Below are 15,102 nucleotides of genomic sequence, written 5' to 3' on the forward strand. Positions count from 1 at the left end.
AGCGGGATGCAGTTAAATGGACCTGTTCAGTGAGGACAGAGGAAGAGGAGGAGGAGGAGGAGGAGGACGGGTTTGCTTGAAAGATGGAAACATTAAAAGACAGAGAGGAGGGTAGATGTGGTGGAGAGATACGACAGGCGGTGAATGAGGAAAGATTTATCTTTGTCTGACGGAGGAAACAAGTTTGAGTGACAGGTGAGGGATCTGGCTGTGGCGGTGGAGGATGAGTGGGAGCAGACACACAAACAAGTAAACAAAGAGCGAAGATGTTGTGTTCCTGCTTTTGAGGCTTTCGCTTACAATCGCATCGCTGTCGCATAAAGACTTATTTCAAGGGCTGTGTTTCGATATCAACTTATTACTCATGTTCCCGCTGCACAGTGGACAGATGGAGCGTAAATCAATCCAGTCCACAGAGTGAGTGAAGACGAGAAAGTGACGAAATCGATTGCAGAAGTCGTCCTCTTGAATCTGTTTGAATTAGAGCCTGACCACTTCATCTGTTTATCTGCCAACAGGAGCCTTTCAGAGATATACTGGTATTAGTGTGTATGTTGGCAGATATGCTTGATTCTAAAAACATTTAATTTAAAGAATAAATAATGGCGAAAAGATTCATGTTGTCATTCTACGTCTTTTAAACCTCCATGAGATTATTACACCCCCCAAAACTCTTCTTTGTTTGCATATTCAAAACAAGAAAATCCCCTGATGGCCTCTAAAACGACAAATCTTTAAAGACTCAATTCAATAATTGATTGCAAAGGCTTCAGCTTAGTGTTTGACGCAGACAGAGACACAAACTTAGAACACACAAGCATCCAGCTCCTCCCCCGCCCAGCGTCCTTACTGTGCGAAGGTCTTGTCCTCGAGTGGCGTGTCGTTGATTTGGACGATGCACTCGTCGTCTCGGAAGATGTTCTCTCGCTTGGAGAGGCTTTTTTCCTCGATGCCTTTAATGTGAAGGCCCAGGGTCCTTGCGACACACACACACACAGCGGAGAGAGAATATGAATGCAGGTTAACACGTGTGTGATTACACGCCAACACTTGAGTGTGATGCATTTCTACGAATCAACATTGCCATCTGCTTTTCCTTATGAATGTCTGACTGATTACAAGTGGTGGGAGGTGAGTGTTTAGGTATATGTGCACATGTGTGTGTGTGTGTGTGAGTGTGGGTGTTTACCGTCCACTGAGCGAGGAGCAGTAGGGGATCACGTGGATACCCAGGGGCCCCTGGTCACCGGCAATCTCCACCGTCCTCGTCAGGGTGCTGTCGACATAAACAGGAAAAACTCACCCACTGAGAAATAAACACCCGAGGACAAAATTTAAAGACACGGTAAAATGAGGAGGTACATTCAAGTTGTGCAGACAATCATAAAAACAGTGATGTGGGAACACACAGCTGCACACACACACACACACACACACACACACATTCACAAGCTTTCTATGTGCAAGCTTTTCAAAAGCATTTGCATTTTACTCCAGGCTGCATAGAGAGGCATTCAAATGAGCTTTCAGGTAGTTATATCTAACATCAGAACAATGTGTGTGTGTGTGTGTGTGTGTGTGTGTGTGTGTGTGCGTGTGTCACAGGTGGCTACTTTGCCTTTTATCTACCTGCGTCTCGACCACCCAATCTAGCCGGTGGACAAAAGAAGAGAGAGCGGCAGATAAAGGAGACGGACAGATAGAGCAGCAGATAGAGATGAAGTAGAATGAGCTCCTCTAATAATCTCTGCCGAGGCCTGAACTGTGGCTTTCAACGGAAGATAAACAAGGACAACACGCTTTTGATATGGGACGGCCAGAGAGAGGGGACCTGCATAATGGGAGCATAGAAGAAGATCACAGGAGAAGACAATCCTTATATGGGCGATAGACTGCAGATGGAGGCTATGACAGCTCACTTAAAGTGAAGACAGAGCGTCTCGATCCTCACGTGGTCGGCGGCTGAAGAATAAACCCGGACATGGATCAAACTAACACCTGCTGCACGCTGGAGGGTAATCAGGCCAGTTTCAGTTTTAAAATCCCGTCTGAAAAATCCTCTCTATCCCCATCCGCTATTTCCAATCAGCCGCTGATTGTTTCTCCTTTCCATTTCTATTCAAGGCTTTTATAAAGTGATGAGACGTGTGTGTGGAAAACAAAGTGAACAAGTGTGAGAACAAGAGCAGTGAAGTTTAATGTGTTTTTGTTTCCTTCACGTACGCAAGTCCAAGGTCTGGCTGGGATCATTATAACACACTCCTCTGTCACTGTCACCCTGCTCTTGTTAACCTCTCCCAGGGTCACACACACATGCTGTACACACACACTTATGCACACACACGCCCAATTTGCATTGTTATTGCTACATCTATTGCACGCTCACAACACCATCGGTCACATTCCTCCAAATTGAATTCACAGATACACACATGCATCAAATTTACATCTATTAAGGAACACAGTTACATCTAAATTGCACACGTGCACAACACACACACACTCTTTGAATTTACTTTCGTTGATGAAAAACAATCAAGTCAGAACAGCATCAACACACACACACACAGCTAGTCCTGAATGATGTATATTCCGCAGTGTGTGTGTGTGTTGCACATACAAATACACACACACACAAACACTCAGCCCATTTACATTTATAGAAAAAAAAACAAATGGCGACACAAACAAGCTCATCACAGGCAGCGGCGGCTTGTTAGCGCAGCACGCTAATATGCAGAATAGCTCGGCTCCCCCGTTTCAGCGTCCCACTGATACCAACACAAACAAACACTCGTTCCACTGGGAGCGAAGAGGAAACGAGGAGCGAGACAGATGGAGCTCCCCCTTTTGGTCGCCTTCCTCTACAGCGGCGGCGGAGTGCCTCACAAAGTCGTGGCCGGGACTAGCGGCGAAAAAAACGTGCCCCCCCCCCCCCCGGCTCGCCATGGCTTCCTCAACCGCCAGCCATCTGTTACCATGGCAAACTATCTGTGAGAGCCGTGCACTCTATTGTGTCACGACGCTGTCAAGACACCGCTGTGGTGTAAGAACTCTGGAAAATCACCATCTGTCACTCGAGGCCACGACTCTCCTGAGCGCCGCCAACTCTCTCCTGAGTTATTTCTGAAAAAGAACAAGTTTTTTCGGGGGGGGGGGGGGGGGGGATTATCTGTACTCTTGTCACGGGCTCGCAGGACAGTGACAGGTGAAGGGCTGTGATGGACGGGTGAGCTGTTGTCATGGCGACTGCGTGACTGACAGCAGGGAGAAGTGAAGATAGAACTCCCGTCGTCCCCCAGGTGTGTGCCAATGGTTCGCCCCAAAAACAGAGGTGGTGGAGAGGTGGAGAGGAGGTTGCCATGGTGAGATACCTGTGCACGCCCACATAGAGTCGCCTCATTCGCCCTTGCACACACACACACACGCACACGCACACGCACACGCACACGCACACACACTCACACACACTCACACTCACACTCACACTCACACTCACACTCACACTCAACAAGTGAGTGTAGCTTTCACAGAATTGATTTCTATCTGATGCTCCTGATACAAGCGGTCAAGTTTGATTTTGAGCTCACTGGTTCGATAAATAACAAAACTCTCTCAACATAGTTGTAGTGATTTATCAGTTGACTTAGTAGAAAACTAATTATGAACAAATATGAGTTTCTTGATGTTTATTTAACTATTTCTTGACATTTTAAAAACAAAAATCAACCCCATCTCCAGCCCTAAAGTAATGTTCCCATTTATGTCTCTTATAGATTCTTATATAATAACAGTTACAGTTTTAATGTCAACCATGTGTTTATATTTAATGTATATAAACTTGTGTAGCAGCCGTCCTCACTAAGTGACATTCTTCTGCTCTCTCCTCAGGCTCAGTAATTGCTCTTATGTCTCTCTCTTGTCCCTCGACCTGACATTGCTCCTTGTTTCTTATGATGGGGGTGAAGGACCAAACCTTCTGAGAAGACGCGGCAACCTATTTCTTTGGAGTATGAATTCGACAGTTGGCTAATTGTTAGGCATCGTTTATTCTCACTGTTCCCGTCCTGCAACATGCCAGAAACTAGATAATATCAGTCGGCGCCGGGGTGTGGTTACAGCTGGTCGCACAACTCCCAACTTGGCGTGCACGTCTAGCACAACAAAGAGTCTGTGAATAGGTCCATCCCTACATTCTCAGATGGCTCCTAGAGGCAGGCTGCAGAGGCTGGTGGTAGAGACAAGGCTTTCTGCAGGAAACTGTGGGAAAACCTCGGTGGATTGTTTGTCAAGGCAAAGAAGGCCGAGCTCCTGGAGGAAACATGCCTGTGTCAAAAAAACCATTCTGTTTGCATTTCCTCTTTTTGTTCTGTGTCTTTCTCCCGCGGCGACACCTATCATTTACGAGATGACTCCAGCTAAATCTCAGCGCCTCATTCCGGGCATAGAAATGCCAGTTCTCAATCCGTTAAGCATTACCGCAGCTTTACACATTGGGCCTTTAACACAAACTATTACTTTTGATCTAGAAAAATCTAAATCCAAAATGCAGTTGTTAAAAACAATCAAGACCCAGTATATGATCATTAGTTCCAGGACGTTAATCCAGCTAATGAGTGAAATCCGTGAGGGTCCGTGAGCTTTTAACAGCACAACCAATCACAGTTACTCTGTGGGATGTGACAGGTAAAGTCAACCTGTCTCAGGCAATCAGAGTCCAGGGTCAACACCTTTGATGTCCATCAATTGCGTCATAAGCTTCCACCGTCCCCTCGTGTGCGCTCACAGCAGGAGAGTGTCACTGAACCTCCTCATGTCTAACTGTTGCTGGATAAACCATGATATTTAATACAAAGGTGTGTTATTTACTGATAAGGATGAGTCTTATTTAGACTGACAGTTTGAATAATAAATGAAAATCAATATATTAATAGATAATGAACATCGTTGGCTATATACAGGGGCTGCTAGTTAACGGTCGACTTTCTAATTCACAATGATTCCAATGCATTTTTAATTTAGAGCAAGTGAAAGACAGCTGCAAGATACACTGCTGATAATGGGAGAGATTTGTGATCATAATCAAGGAAATCATGATTCTTCTAAACTTAACTTTGCCTTTTCCACAATAGACAACAAACATGGATGCTCACTAGCTCCTGTTGAAAACTGAACTATTTTTAGATCTTTCAAAATCCCCTGTCGTGTTTTTTAAGGTTCAATTAATTTCATCATCTTATAATTAATTTAACTTACACTGCTTTAGTCCCCTTGTCTTACAGGAAGCGTTTTGTGTTATCATGAAATCTGTGGTACAAAGAGACACAATCTAACACACCACACACACTGTGTTTAATCCAGTGACAGTGTCAGACTGTCACATAAAGACTGGAGTGTTAATCCTAGTCTCCATCACTGCACCACACTCTGAGCTGTCTGCTGCTGCATTCACATCAACAAACGCACACACACAAACACAGACACACACACACACCTGCATACCCACTCTTACCTGAAGTTAGCCTTGCTCATCTTGGCAGGTGGGTCGTCTGTGTGCAGCCGGTCCAACGCTCCTTTCAGCACATGGCTGATTTCCTGTAAAAACAAAGAACAAACACGAGTCATCGAGCGTTTGTGATGAATTGATACTTTCCCACGTTCACACACACACACTCAACGCACCGTAGCCTGTCAGTTAACAGGAGGAGGCCCGCTGCCTATTAGCAAAACAAACTAACGCCACCATCAATCACGAGAACGAAATCCGGACTCTTCTCCTCCTGCCACGCACCACTCTCCCTTCCCTCTCTCTGTGTCTAAGTATTTTTTTCAATCTATCTACCTCTCCCTCCCCCTCTCTCCATCCCCTGCCCCATGTCAGGCAAGGCTCTATTTTTAAGTCGGCACAAAAAAAAAAATCAACAACAACCCGGGGGCAAACAAACAAGGAAGAGGGAAGAGAGGAGCGACGACAAGGAGCGACAGCGTCAAACCGTTTGTTAGACGCTCAGGCGAGCGAGGGGCGGCCGGGAGAAATTGTCCCAAATCGCTAAAAACAAGAAGGGTGCAATTAGGTCCTTCTGCCTTGTCACTTTCATTGTGTCACCAGTACTAATGGCTAAAACGCTCCCCGCCCACCAGCCCGCTCCTTAGCAACCCCCCCACCACCACCACCACACCCAAGTCCCCGGTGGACCCTCTGTCGCACACGGGGTAAATATATGCTTTGGAGGACGCGGACGCCCCCCCCACCCCACGCATACATTTCCTGCAAATATTACCTCCACGAATTGACTCTGAAGAGCTGCAAACAGAAATAAGATGTGTGTCCATGAACACACACACACACACACATATATATATATATATGCAGCCTGCACAAACAGTGACCCACTTATCTGGGCAGTGGGAGATTACCCCACAATAGAGAGCATGTGTGTGCGGGGGCAGAAGGATGAGCTGGAGGATCCATTGTTGCTGTGCATCTTCCCGCAACGCCATTAACCAACCAACACACACACACACACACACACACATACATACACACACACACAGACAGACACATGCATGCAACACACTCTTTTCCTCCTGCAGCACACACACACTTCATCCCAGGATGAGGTACAGCCTTTGGGAACACAAGCTTGGCAGGAACACGTGTATACACGCATCAAAACCACACTGTACATCGACTTTTACTGGAATTGTGGCATGGAGCTGAAATGTACTAACACACACACGTGGTACAATAACATAACAACCCTTGTACGTCTGCTTCACAGTTAGTACAGTACATGTATTATGTAAAATACGGAATGTGCGGATGTATATAAACAGCCATTAAAAGGGATCACGCCATAATGCCCGGTGTGGATCTAATCCCTGATTGAGAGTAGTCCTGTTGTCGACATAAAAACAGCAGCTCCCCTCTTAGGAAGCCCCGCTGTGCTCGGCCAATCAGCTTCCCCCGCTCGCATCTCAACACACTAAGAAGATAGATCTGTGCGCCCCCCCCCCCCCCCCGTCCTCTCCAGTTAGTCGTAATGCTGCTTATACGTCTTAAACCCTAGAACGATCAGAGGCAGTAGATCGCAATCGTAGCATTGTGTAGATAAAAGTGTTGTTATTGTTGTTGTCTGTGTCCTAACACGACCCATATGTTGTTTAAAAACTCATCCTGATGGGCTTGAGTCAAGTATCCTCTCTTTAGTTGGATGCATTTGTTTTCCTTAGGTTTTTATTATTTATGTTATTTATTTATAGACGTATATAAATAATATATACATATACATATTACCGTTATAAGTAATAGTCGTAATATATTTTGTGTGTATTTAAGTAGATGTCTGGTCAGATTTATAACCCTGCCTATTTATTAATTGAGTTTAAGTTTAAATTAAAGAAGGAAATCTATACAACAGTTCTGTATAGGAACATGTGGTTATATACACCAAGGTACTAAATCCCAGGTAGTATTCTGGCACTACCACTTCAACTGACACTCTTATTATCATCTGTGCTCACACGTCAACTGACACTTACCAGGGCTTGTACTTCAGCTCCTTTCAACACTTTCACTGCAGTGTTTCAACTTGACCTACATATTATAATGTAAACATCAAACAAGAATCCAGATTTTTGACAGTTTCCATCTGAATCGTCCGCAGACATCATGGTTTGTTTTGTTTTGATTTGATCTATGTCCGTCACTGAGAGATTAAAATGTGTTTCTGTTCCTGGGATGAACACTGGAATAATTTGTGAAACCTGTCTAAGAACAACTAACAGGTTGTCTGCTCCTTCACTGTGTTGCACACAGTTTTTTGTGTGCACTTCAGGCGCCATTTGTACTGAGGTATGTGTGAGTGACAGGGTGGTGTGCAGACACATGAGAGATGAAGTGTGTGTGTGTGTGTGTGAACTCATTTCTGTATGTGTGGTTGTTGTCAGATGGATGAGTAATGAGGTGTGTGTTTCTTTTGTGCACTTCCTGAGTGCTGTTGTCATCTGCTACATGTCAGGCGCTTGAGGAATAGTGTGTGTGTGTGTGTTTGTATATACACTACAAGATCACAGCTTCAGTCTGCGAGCCAGTGCTACCTGACCTTAGTCATATCCATCACCTGACTGAGAAAACACAATCTAACACACATGCTATCCTCGAGGGACACACACACACACACACACGCAGGTATATCCAACTGCCAGCATGGAAAACACACACTGCAGCCAGACCCAGAAAGCAGCAGGATTAAGTTCAGATAGTTCGAGTGTCAGCTCCTCGCATCGCGGCTGAATGAAACATATGAAAGTCTCCACTTCCTGCTGCGTTAACATGTGTTGCGTCACTGCACCTCGAGGTGATGGAAACCGGCCGAAACACGTGGGAGGGCATCGGGACAGAAAGAGCCGGAGAAGAAGTGTAACAGGGATTGAAAAAAGGGAAAAGTGATGGCGGTGAAATCTCTTTCCGCGCCGCTGTTAACGGGCAACATTAAACGTCTCATTTATTAGCTTTGATCATGGCAGGAAGTACGAATCAATTAAAGGCCCGACTGCGTGTTTTAGCAGCGCTCAGCCTTTTGCCAAATTCACTAACTCTTCTGATAAAGACGACCAAGAGTGCGATGTGCGCCGACTACACGAGATTCAAAGAAGGAGAGAAGTGGGCCAACCTTGGCCTTCAACATCGCAGCCGGTAAAATCAATTCGAGGGGCCGACCGCATATTTATCACTCTATCAGCCTTAATTAGACTTTATCTAGCTTTCAATACCTCCTCCAAGACAAAGAGGGGCTGGAGTGTGTGTGCACGCGTTAGTTTAAAGGATTTAAGTGTGTGTTTTGCGTGAGTGAGAGAGTGGAGGTCTGCGGAGGAGAGGTACAGTGAATGAGTGAGGATGAAGTGATAGCGTATTGATCCCTGGAAGTCCATCAGGGCTTGGACTCGATATAGCTGTGAGCTGTGACGGCCTCCTCGCCATTTACACACACACACACATACACATGTTCAGAAACTCACAAACGACCGGATTACAAAGATCCTTGGTTCTGCATCCCGACACTCTTGATCAAAGCACTACTGTACTTGTAGACAAACAATGATCCCTCACAGGCTAAACTCTGATTGCCACAGATAAAGAAATGTAACGTTTTATTTTGAAAGAGCAGGAGCATCAGGAGTAACCATACTCTCATGGGAGGAAGTATCTCTGGATTAAAATGAGGCTGTGGAAGACCGGGCAGGGCTTCATGTGTCAGGCAGCTGAGGGATGGAGCTTTTTGTTGTAAGCATTTCAAATCATCTATAATGAAGCTGTTCACTCTGTCCTGGCTCTTCGGTTTGAAGGGTACGAGGCCTGACGTTTCTTTGGGGACAGGAAATATGTTAAGTCGCCGCCCGCTGATGCCTGGATTCTGCTTAGTCACCACTGTGTCGGACACAGCAGGGGTAAACAAGGAGACTCCTTCTCTCTCCTCCTTCCTCTTATGTGAGTTTCCCTCGCACACACACTAACACACACAATCACAAACACACGCACACGCACAAGAAAAGGCAGCAGACAAGGTTCTTCTGAGTGGCGGCCTGTTTGGAAAAGAGGGAGAGCACTTGAAAAGCCGACCCTTTCAAAGTACAGCCCGGGGCTCGGAGCTGGACTGCAAGAAGAATATTCAGTGGCTTTCTCTCTTTGTCGTCAGTGAGGGACTGGTGCACACTCCACGGACCTTACAGAAAACTGGGATGTTACATTTTGTTTACAGTTTTCGACTTTGGTTCATTGAAAATTGGAGTAGTTTGAGCTGCCGTCGTTGTTTTCCTTTCTCTTAAAAATAAATAAAATAGGGAGGATATCAATAAAATACAGTTGAACTAGTTTACTGGAATTTTGTATCCGCTCCCAACTAATAGCACTGATTAGTAGGAATAAAGAAATATTACATGATGCCCCTTGATGCCAGTGTGCTCACCTGGTCAGGAGATCCGTGACGCTGGTCCACAGGGGACGGCGTGTCCATCCTCTCGTAAGACGGAGCTAGAGCCGAGTCGCTGCTGCTCCTCACCATCAGAGGGGTATCTGGGAGGAGAGAGGGGAGAGTCGAGAGGTGGAGAGACAGAGGGGACGGAAAACGCAGGTTAGTGAAAAGAAACCACGACTCAGTTAGTGTTCTCTGGGTCCTGCCTTGTTCCACAGTTCAATGCCATGCAGATTGGGGTTGAGTTAAATGTGAATGTATGTTGGTCCTGCGATACGCTGGCGATCTGTCCAGGAAGTACCCCTCCTCTTTCCCAATGTCAGAGATGGAAGATGATAAGATGATGGGAGGATGGATGGATTGTGACATTTTATATCACGGTTTTGGCCTCGGTTACAGAATCGTTACAGCGCTGAAGGGAACCGACATCTTTTGGTAACTTTTCACAGTTGGTCATCTATTTGATATGAGCATCAGTGAAGCTCAGAGGGCCAGACGGACCCCGAGGCTCTCTGCACGCTCCGCTAGCAACTCACACCAGAGCACGGAAAAGGAAGGAAATTGCAAGATCTTTTCTGACACCTGAAAATAAACTTTCAGAAAGAAAAAGAAAAAGGAAAAAGATGGAATAACCGACTCCTGATTCGACAGTTTGCTTCAGGAGACTGTAAACCCACTGTACTTTAGAATGACTCACCCACAGGGAGGACCACCACCCAGCCCCATCCCTTAGATCAAAACGCCCAAACCCCACACCCATCCACAGGGTTCATTTTTCATATGGCCAGCTGTTCCCTCAGATTTAGACACACACATACTCACAAATTGTTTGGAGAGGGAGAGGTAACATGGGCAGGTCTAAATCCAAAATTAAACCGACTCAAAAGAATCTAATTTGGACCTTTGTGCCGCTTTCTTCCTTTTAATATCCACCCCGCAGGGAGAAGCCTGGTATTTGTGGAAGCAAAAACCCATAGCGGGGCTGTTTTCAAATTCAACTCGACAGAGTAGAAAATAAAGACAGGGGAGAGGAAGGGGGGGGGGGGGGGAGCGAGAGTGTGAGACAAACAAAAAGAGAAGGAGAAAACGGAGAGATAGCGACAGAGAAAGAGAGAGGGAGGGAGAAAGCCTTGAGACACAGAAAGGGAAGACAAACCAAAATTCTCTTTCCTGTAATCAATCTCTCTTTGGAGGGTCAGCGACAGGGTCCTGGTCTAACGTGGTCGGAATAGAGAGAGCAGAGGAGGAGAGCAAGTGGGAGAGAGGGAGCTGGCAAGGGGTCACGGTGTGTGTGTGCGCACATAAAGAGTGTGTGTGTGTGATTATAGACGGATGACAAATGGCCATTCCTAACATTTCACACACACACACACACAGATGTTTCTCCCTCAAACACACCAAAACACCGGTTCATTGATCCGGTGCCGTGTTCACATTTGACTTATTATTTCTATAAATTATCATGAACGTCAGTCTCTTCCTCTCAGAGTGAAGGAAATAAGACACAATGCTGACTCACCATCACATCTGTGTGTTGTCAGGTTTCAAAATGCTTGTTTCTTTTAATTAGAGCTCAGTTTGTGTGTGCAGCGTGTTGTCGTATCAAGGAAATCAACACAACGCGGCCTATTTAGAAAGAGCCGACCCGGTGTTGAAACGTTGGGACAGAAACGACACAGAAGAACAGGATGATTTGCGATAATGAAATGTGCTTTGACTCAACACAGAAACATCTCAAGGCGCAATCTGAGAGCAGGCATCAGGAAATAACAGCAGACAGCGTTTCAGCGGGCTCTGCTTTCTCCGTCTGTTCATTGTGTGCGTGTGAAACACTTTCCACAGATACGTTAACATGGAGGAGGCGGGATCTACGAGCTATAGTGCAGCCAGTCATCACTTTTGTGATCTGGCATGTCGTCCATCTTTAAAAACAGCTCTCTTGACCTCAGCTTAGTAGCTAAATTCTACAGACTCCACAGATGGTTAATAATGAACTTTGAGCAAGGACTCATTTAAGGCAACATCTCCTCAAGGTTTGACAAACACACTAATCCTTCACCACAACGTCAATGATGCATCTTTCAGAGGGGACCAAGGCCGCTCCATGGTCACAGTCAGGGTCCGTTACCCAGCAGCCAGCCCAGTTAATCCCACTTTCCATTTATTCATCAGAGTCAAATCCGCCTCCATCAATCCTCCCGTCACTTAGACCTCAGAGCCCCCAGGGACCGGCCATGTGAAGGAACCTGAGGGGTCCCTGGCTTTGACCTCTGACCCGCGCAGGGTCGAGCCGTGTCACCAAGGGTTAGGGATATTGATGAGAGCGACAGTTGGAAGTCTCACAGGTCAGCCACCGTTTGGACGGTCGTAAACAAGATCGGCGCAGAGGAAATACCAATCGAAGGGGAGAGGGCTGCAGGAAGAGGGGGCCATTTAATTGTGTTTTCGTTTATTTTAGGATCAGAACAAGCCGTCTTCAGCCAAAAGGGTTGAGAAGAGGTGGAGGCACACAAACTCTGGATGTGTTTTAGGTTAAGTGAACGTAACTATACACCGAACTCTCAAATAGACCCCACCCACCACACTCATCTGGGTGACCACATCAATGCCCGGACAAAAAACACATGAAACACACCCAAGTTGTGTTCTTCCCTCTCTCCTCTCTGTGCGAGGGGAGAGATCTGAAGAGGCCTCGTGAACTTGTGCTGATCTGCGGCTTCTCTCTAACTAGGCTGCTTATGCAACGCCGGGAACAAGGCGGTTTATTTTAAGAGTTTCCTCTTGTTTTCTCTTCTGTGGAAGTTTAGTGTTGCTGTGCCGCTAGTTCACTGCCCGGGCAGGATGAAAACACAAGGGCGCATCATGTTTCTGCCTCACTCTCTGCGGCGGTGTGTGTGTGTGTGTTGTACGTGTATCTGGGTACACACTTTAATCTGTGTGTGTGTGTGCCTTTGTTTGCCTGTGAGTTTGCATGTGCAAGCATGCGTGTATGCTGTGTGTGTCCTGTATTTATTTATTACCAACAGAGACAGTGCTGTTGTGTGTATTTATATCTGTGAGTTTGTGCATGTGTGTGTGTGTGTGTGTGTGTGTGTGTGTGTGTGTTGTTCGTGCCACGGGCCAGGGTGGTCTTGTTTCTCTGGCAATCGATAGAGCAGCTCAGGCTCAGGCTGCTCATGGGATGATGCGATAAGGACTCTCTTCCTAGAAGTGTGTGTGTGTGTGTGTGTCTGTGTGTGTGTGTGTGTCAGCAGATCAATGCGGGTGTAATCATCCCACCGGGGCAATGTGAAGTCCAATCACCCTGTTCAAACAAGCGGCCCCAACCTGACACACAAACACTTTGATGGCTGACTGATTACGGAATTACTTCTGGTCCTGACTGCCACCACTCAACGGGACCACTTGCCCACTATAACCAGATTATTGTGAATAATCAGATTAAGGTAATAGTGTGATTAAAGCATTCACGTGGTTTGCAGTAACCCAATTTCACCAGTTACCCCAGTTTACATGATTGGTTCATACGCGGGTTTGTGTCTGACAGGATGTGTTGTAGACACTTCTCAGTATCCCTCATTGCAACTCTCACTTTTTAACATCACATTATTTTAATAGTGAGAAAGTTGAACAGGCTATATTTACTCAGGTAATGAGTTCATGTGGTATATGAGAGCTAAAGTACAATTCTCAGTACATATGTCGGTGTTAATACACATTTTAGGGAATGGCTGAAAACAGCGTAGGATTCATTTTCTCCGAGCTTCCAATGACTGATGTTATTACACATACAAACACACACAAGTCCCTAGAATAGTGGATGGGTGGATTTGAGTGCATTAGGTTGTTTAACTTGTGTGCCGCGGTTCCTTTGTCGTCTTGCGTGCATGTGCGCATGTCTGAATTACAAAAGAGCGGCCTTATTGCATTAGACTACCTCTGTCTGAGGGGCGTCACAGGGTCACATCATAACTGAGTTAGTCAGGGTTCAACGGGGCTAGAGAGCTGGGGTTTGTGAGGGTTGGGGGGGGGGGGGGGTGCAGGAAGAGGTCCCACTGGGTTAAGAACAGGGTGGAACGGGTGTGTGTGAGAGGAATGGGGGGGTTGGAATTAGTCCATTCACGCTCGGCTGGACCCTGGGCATGCTGGCAGGCTGCGGTGCTAATCTAGTTAGAGGTGGAAGCCATGCAGAGACTAGGAGAGCAGGGCAGGATGGGAGGCTGGGGACAGAGTAGGTATCTGCTGGGAGTGGAGTGGGGGGGTTGATGGGTGAGGGCCCCCAGGGGCCGGGTGGTGAGCCTGTGGATGGCAGGTGGCTGAGGCTGAATAGTAGAGTAGGGCGAGATAGGGCCGACTGGAGTGGAGAGAGGACGGATAATGGGGAGCGGGGCAGAAGTGGCAAGATGGAGGAAGATGGCAAAGGCCAGGTGTGTGTGTGTGTGTGTCTGTGTGTGTGTGTGTGTTTGTCTGTGGTGTCACACTGTGTCTCTGTAGCCAACAGATGGAGGAAGCAAAATGGCAGGGTGATTAGACAGACCCTTGTTCATTAACATCTAACCTCATCTTTTATTTCATCCTTTATCATTTTTATTAAAAAACAAATCAATAGAAAAGAAAGACGTGCACAAAAAAAAAAAAATTGTCACGCTCCAGATCATTTACAGTCAAATGTATCTCTAACCAGAACAAACTGCGGCCCAGACAGAGCAGAGATTTCCCCAGACGCTCCCTTACACTTCCGACTGTCTAGTTCTGTGATGATGCTTCCCTCTGGAGATGCACCGTGACCCACTAACTTGTTCACTCCATTTCCTGAATGCAAAACAAAATAAAAATGACTCAGTTTCCAAGCTGCACTTTTATATCACTATCTCAACACACTGTCGTTCTGCCTCACCTTTTAGCACCTGCTCTGCCAGGGAGACCAATTGGATCAAGTCACTGAACTGCCACCAGAACCTCGGGTTTTGCAAGCAAACTGAATTTTCCAGCAGAAGTTTAATGGACTAACTCAAACTATTTATTGAAATATGGCCAGAAACCAAAAATTTTAGATTTGGGTCACTCGACCCAGCAGCCTGAACCTAGTCCGTGATACTTCTTGATAAAACCTGAAGTATGGGAGAAC

At 46.2% G+C, this 15,102-nt stretch overlaps 1 protein-coding gene across 1 annotated transcript in view; it reads right to left on the reverse strand.

The window, feature by feature from the left end:
* Nucleotides 1-15,102, reverse strand: part of pard3ba (par-3 family cell polarity regulator beta a) — a 99,669-nt gene that overhangs the window by 60,034 nt on the left and 24,533 nt on the right. The window contains exons 4-7 of the mRNA XM_053416813.1: nucleotides 9,969-10,075; nucleotides 5,513-5,595; nucleotides 1,190-1,276; nucleotides 851-976 (exon numbers count right to left, since the gene is read on the reverse strand). Of these exons, the coding sequence (XP_053272788.1) occupies nucleotides 851-976; nucleotides 1,190-1,276; nucleotides 5,513-5,595; nucleotides 9,969-10,075 (403 nt within the window). The remainder of the gene's footprint in view (nucleotides 1-850; nucleotides 977-1,189; nucleotides 1,277-5,512; nucleotides 5,596-9,968; nucleotides 10,076-15,102) is intronic.

Source organism: Pleuronectes platessa, chromosome 24 (assembly GCF_947347685.1).
Source record: "Pleuronectes platessa chromosome 24, fPlePla1.1, whole genome shotgun sequence".
Classification (NCBI taxonomy): Eukaryota; Metazoa; Chordata; class Actinopteri; order Pleuronectiformes; family Pleuronectidae; genus Pleuronectes; species Pleuronectes platessa.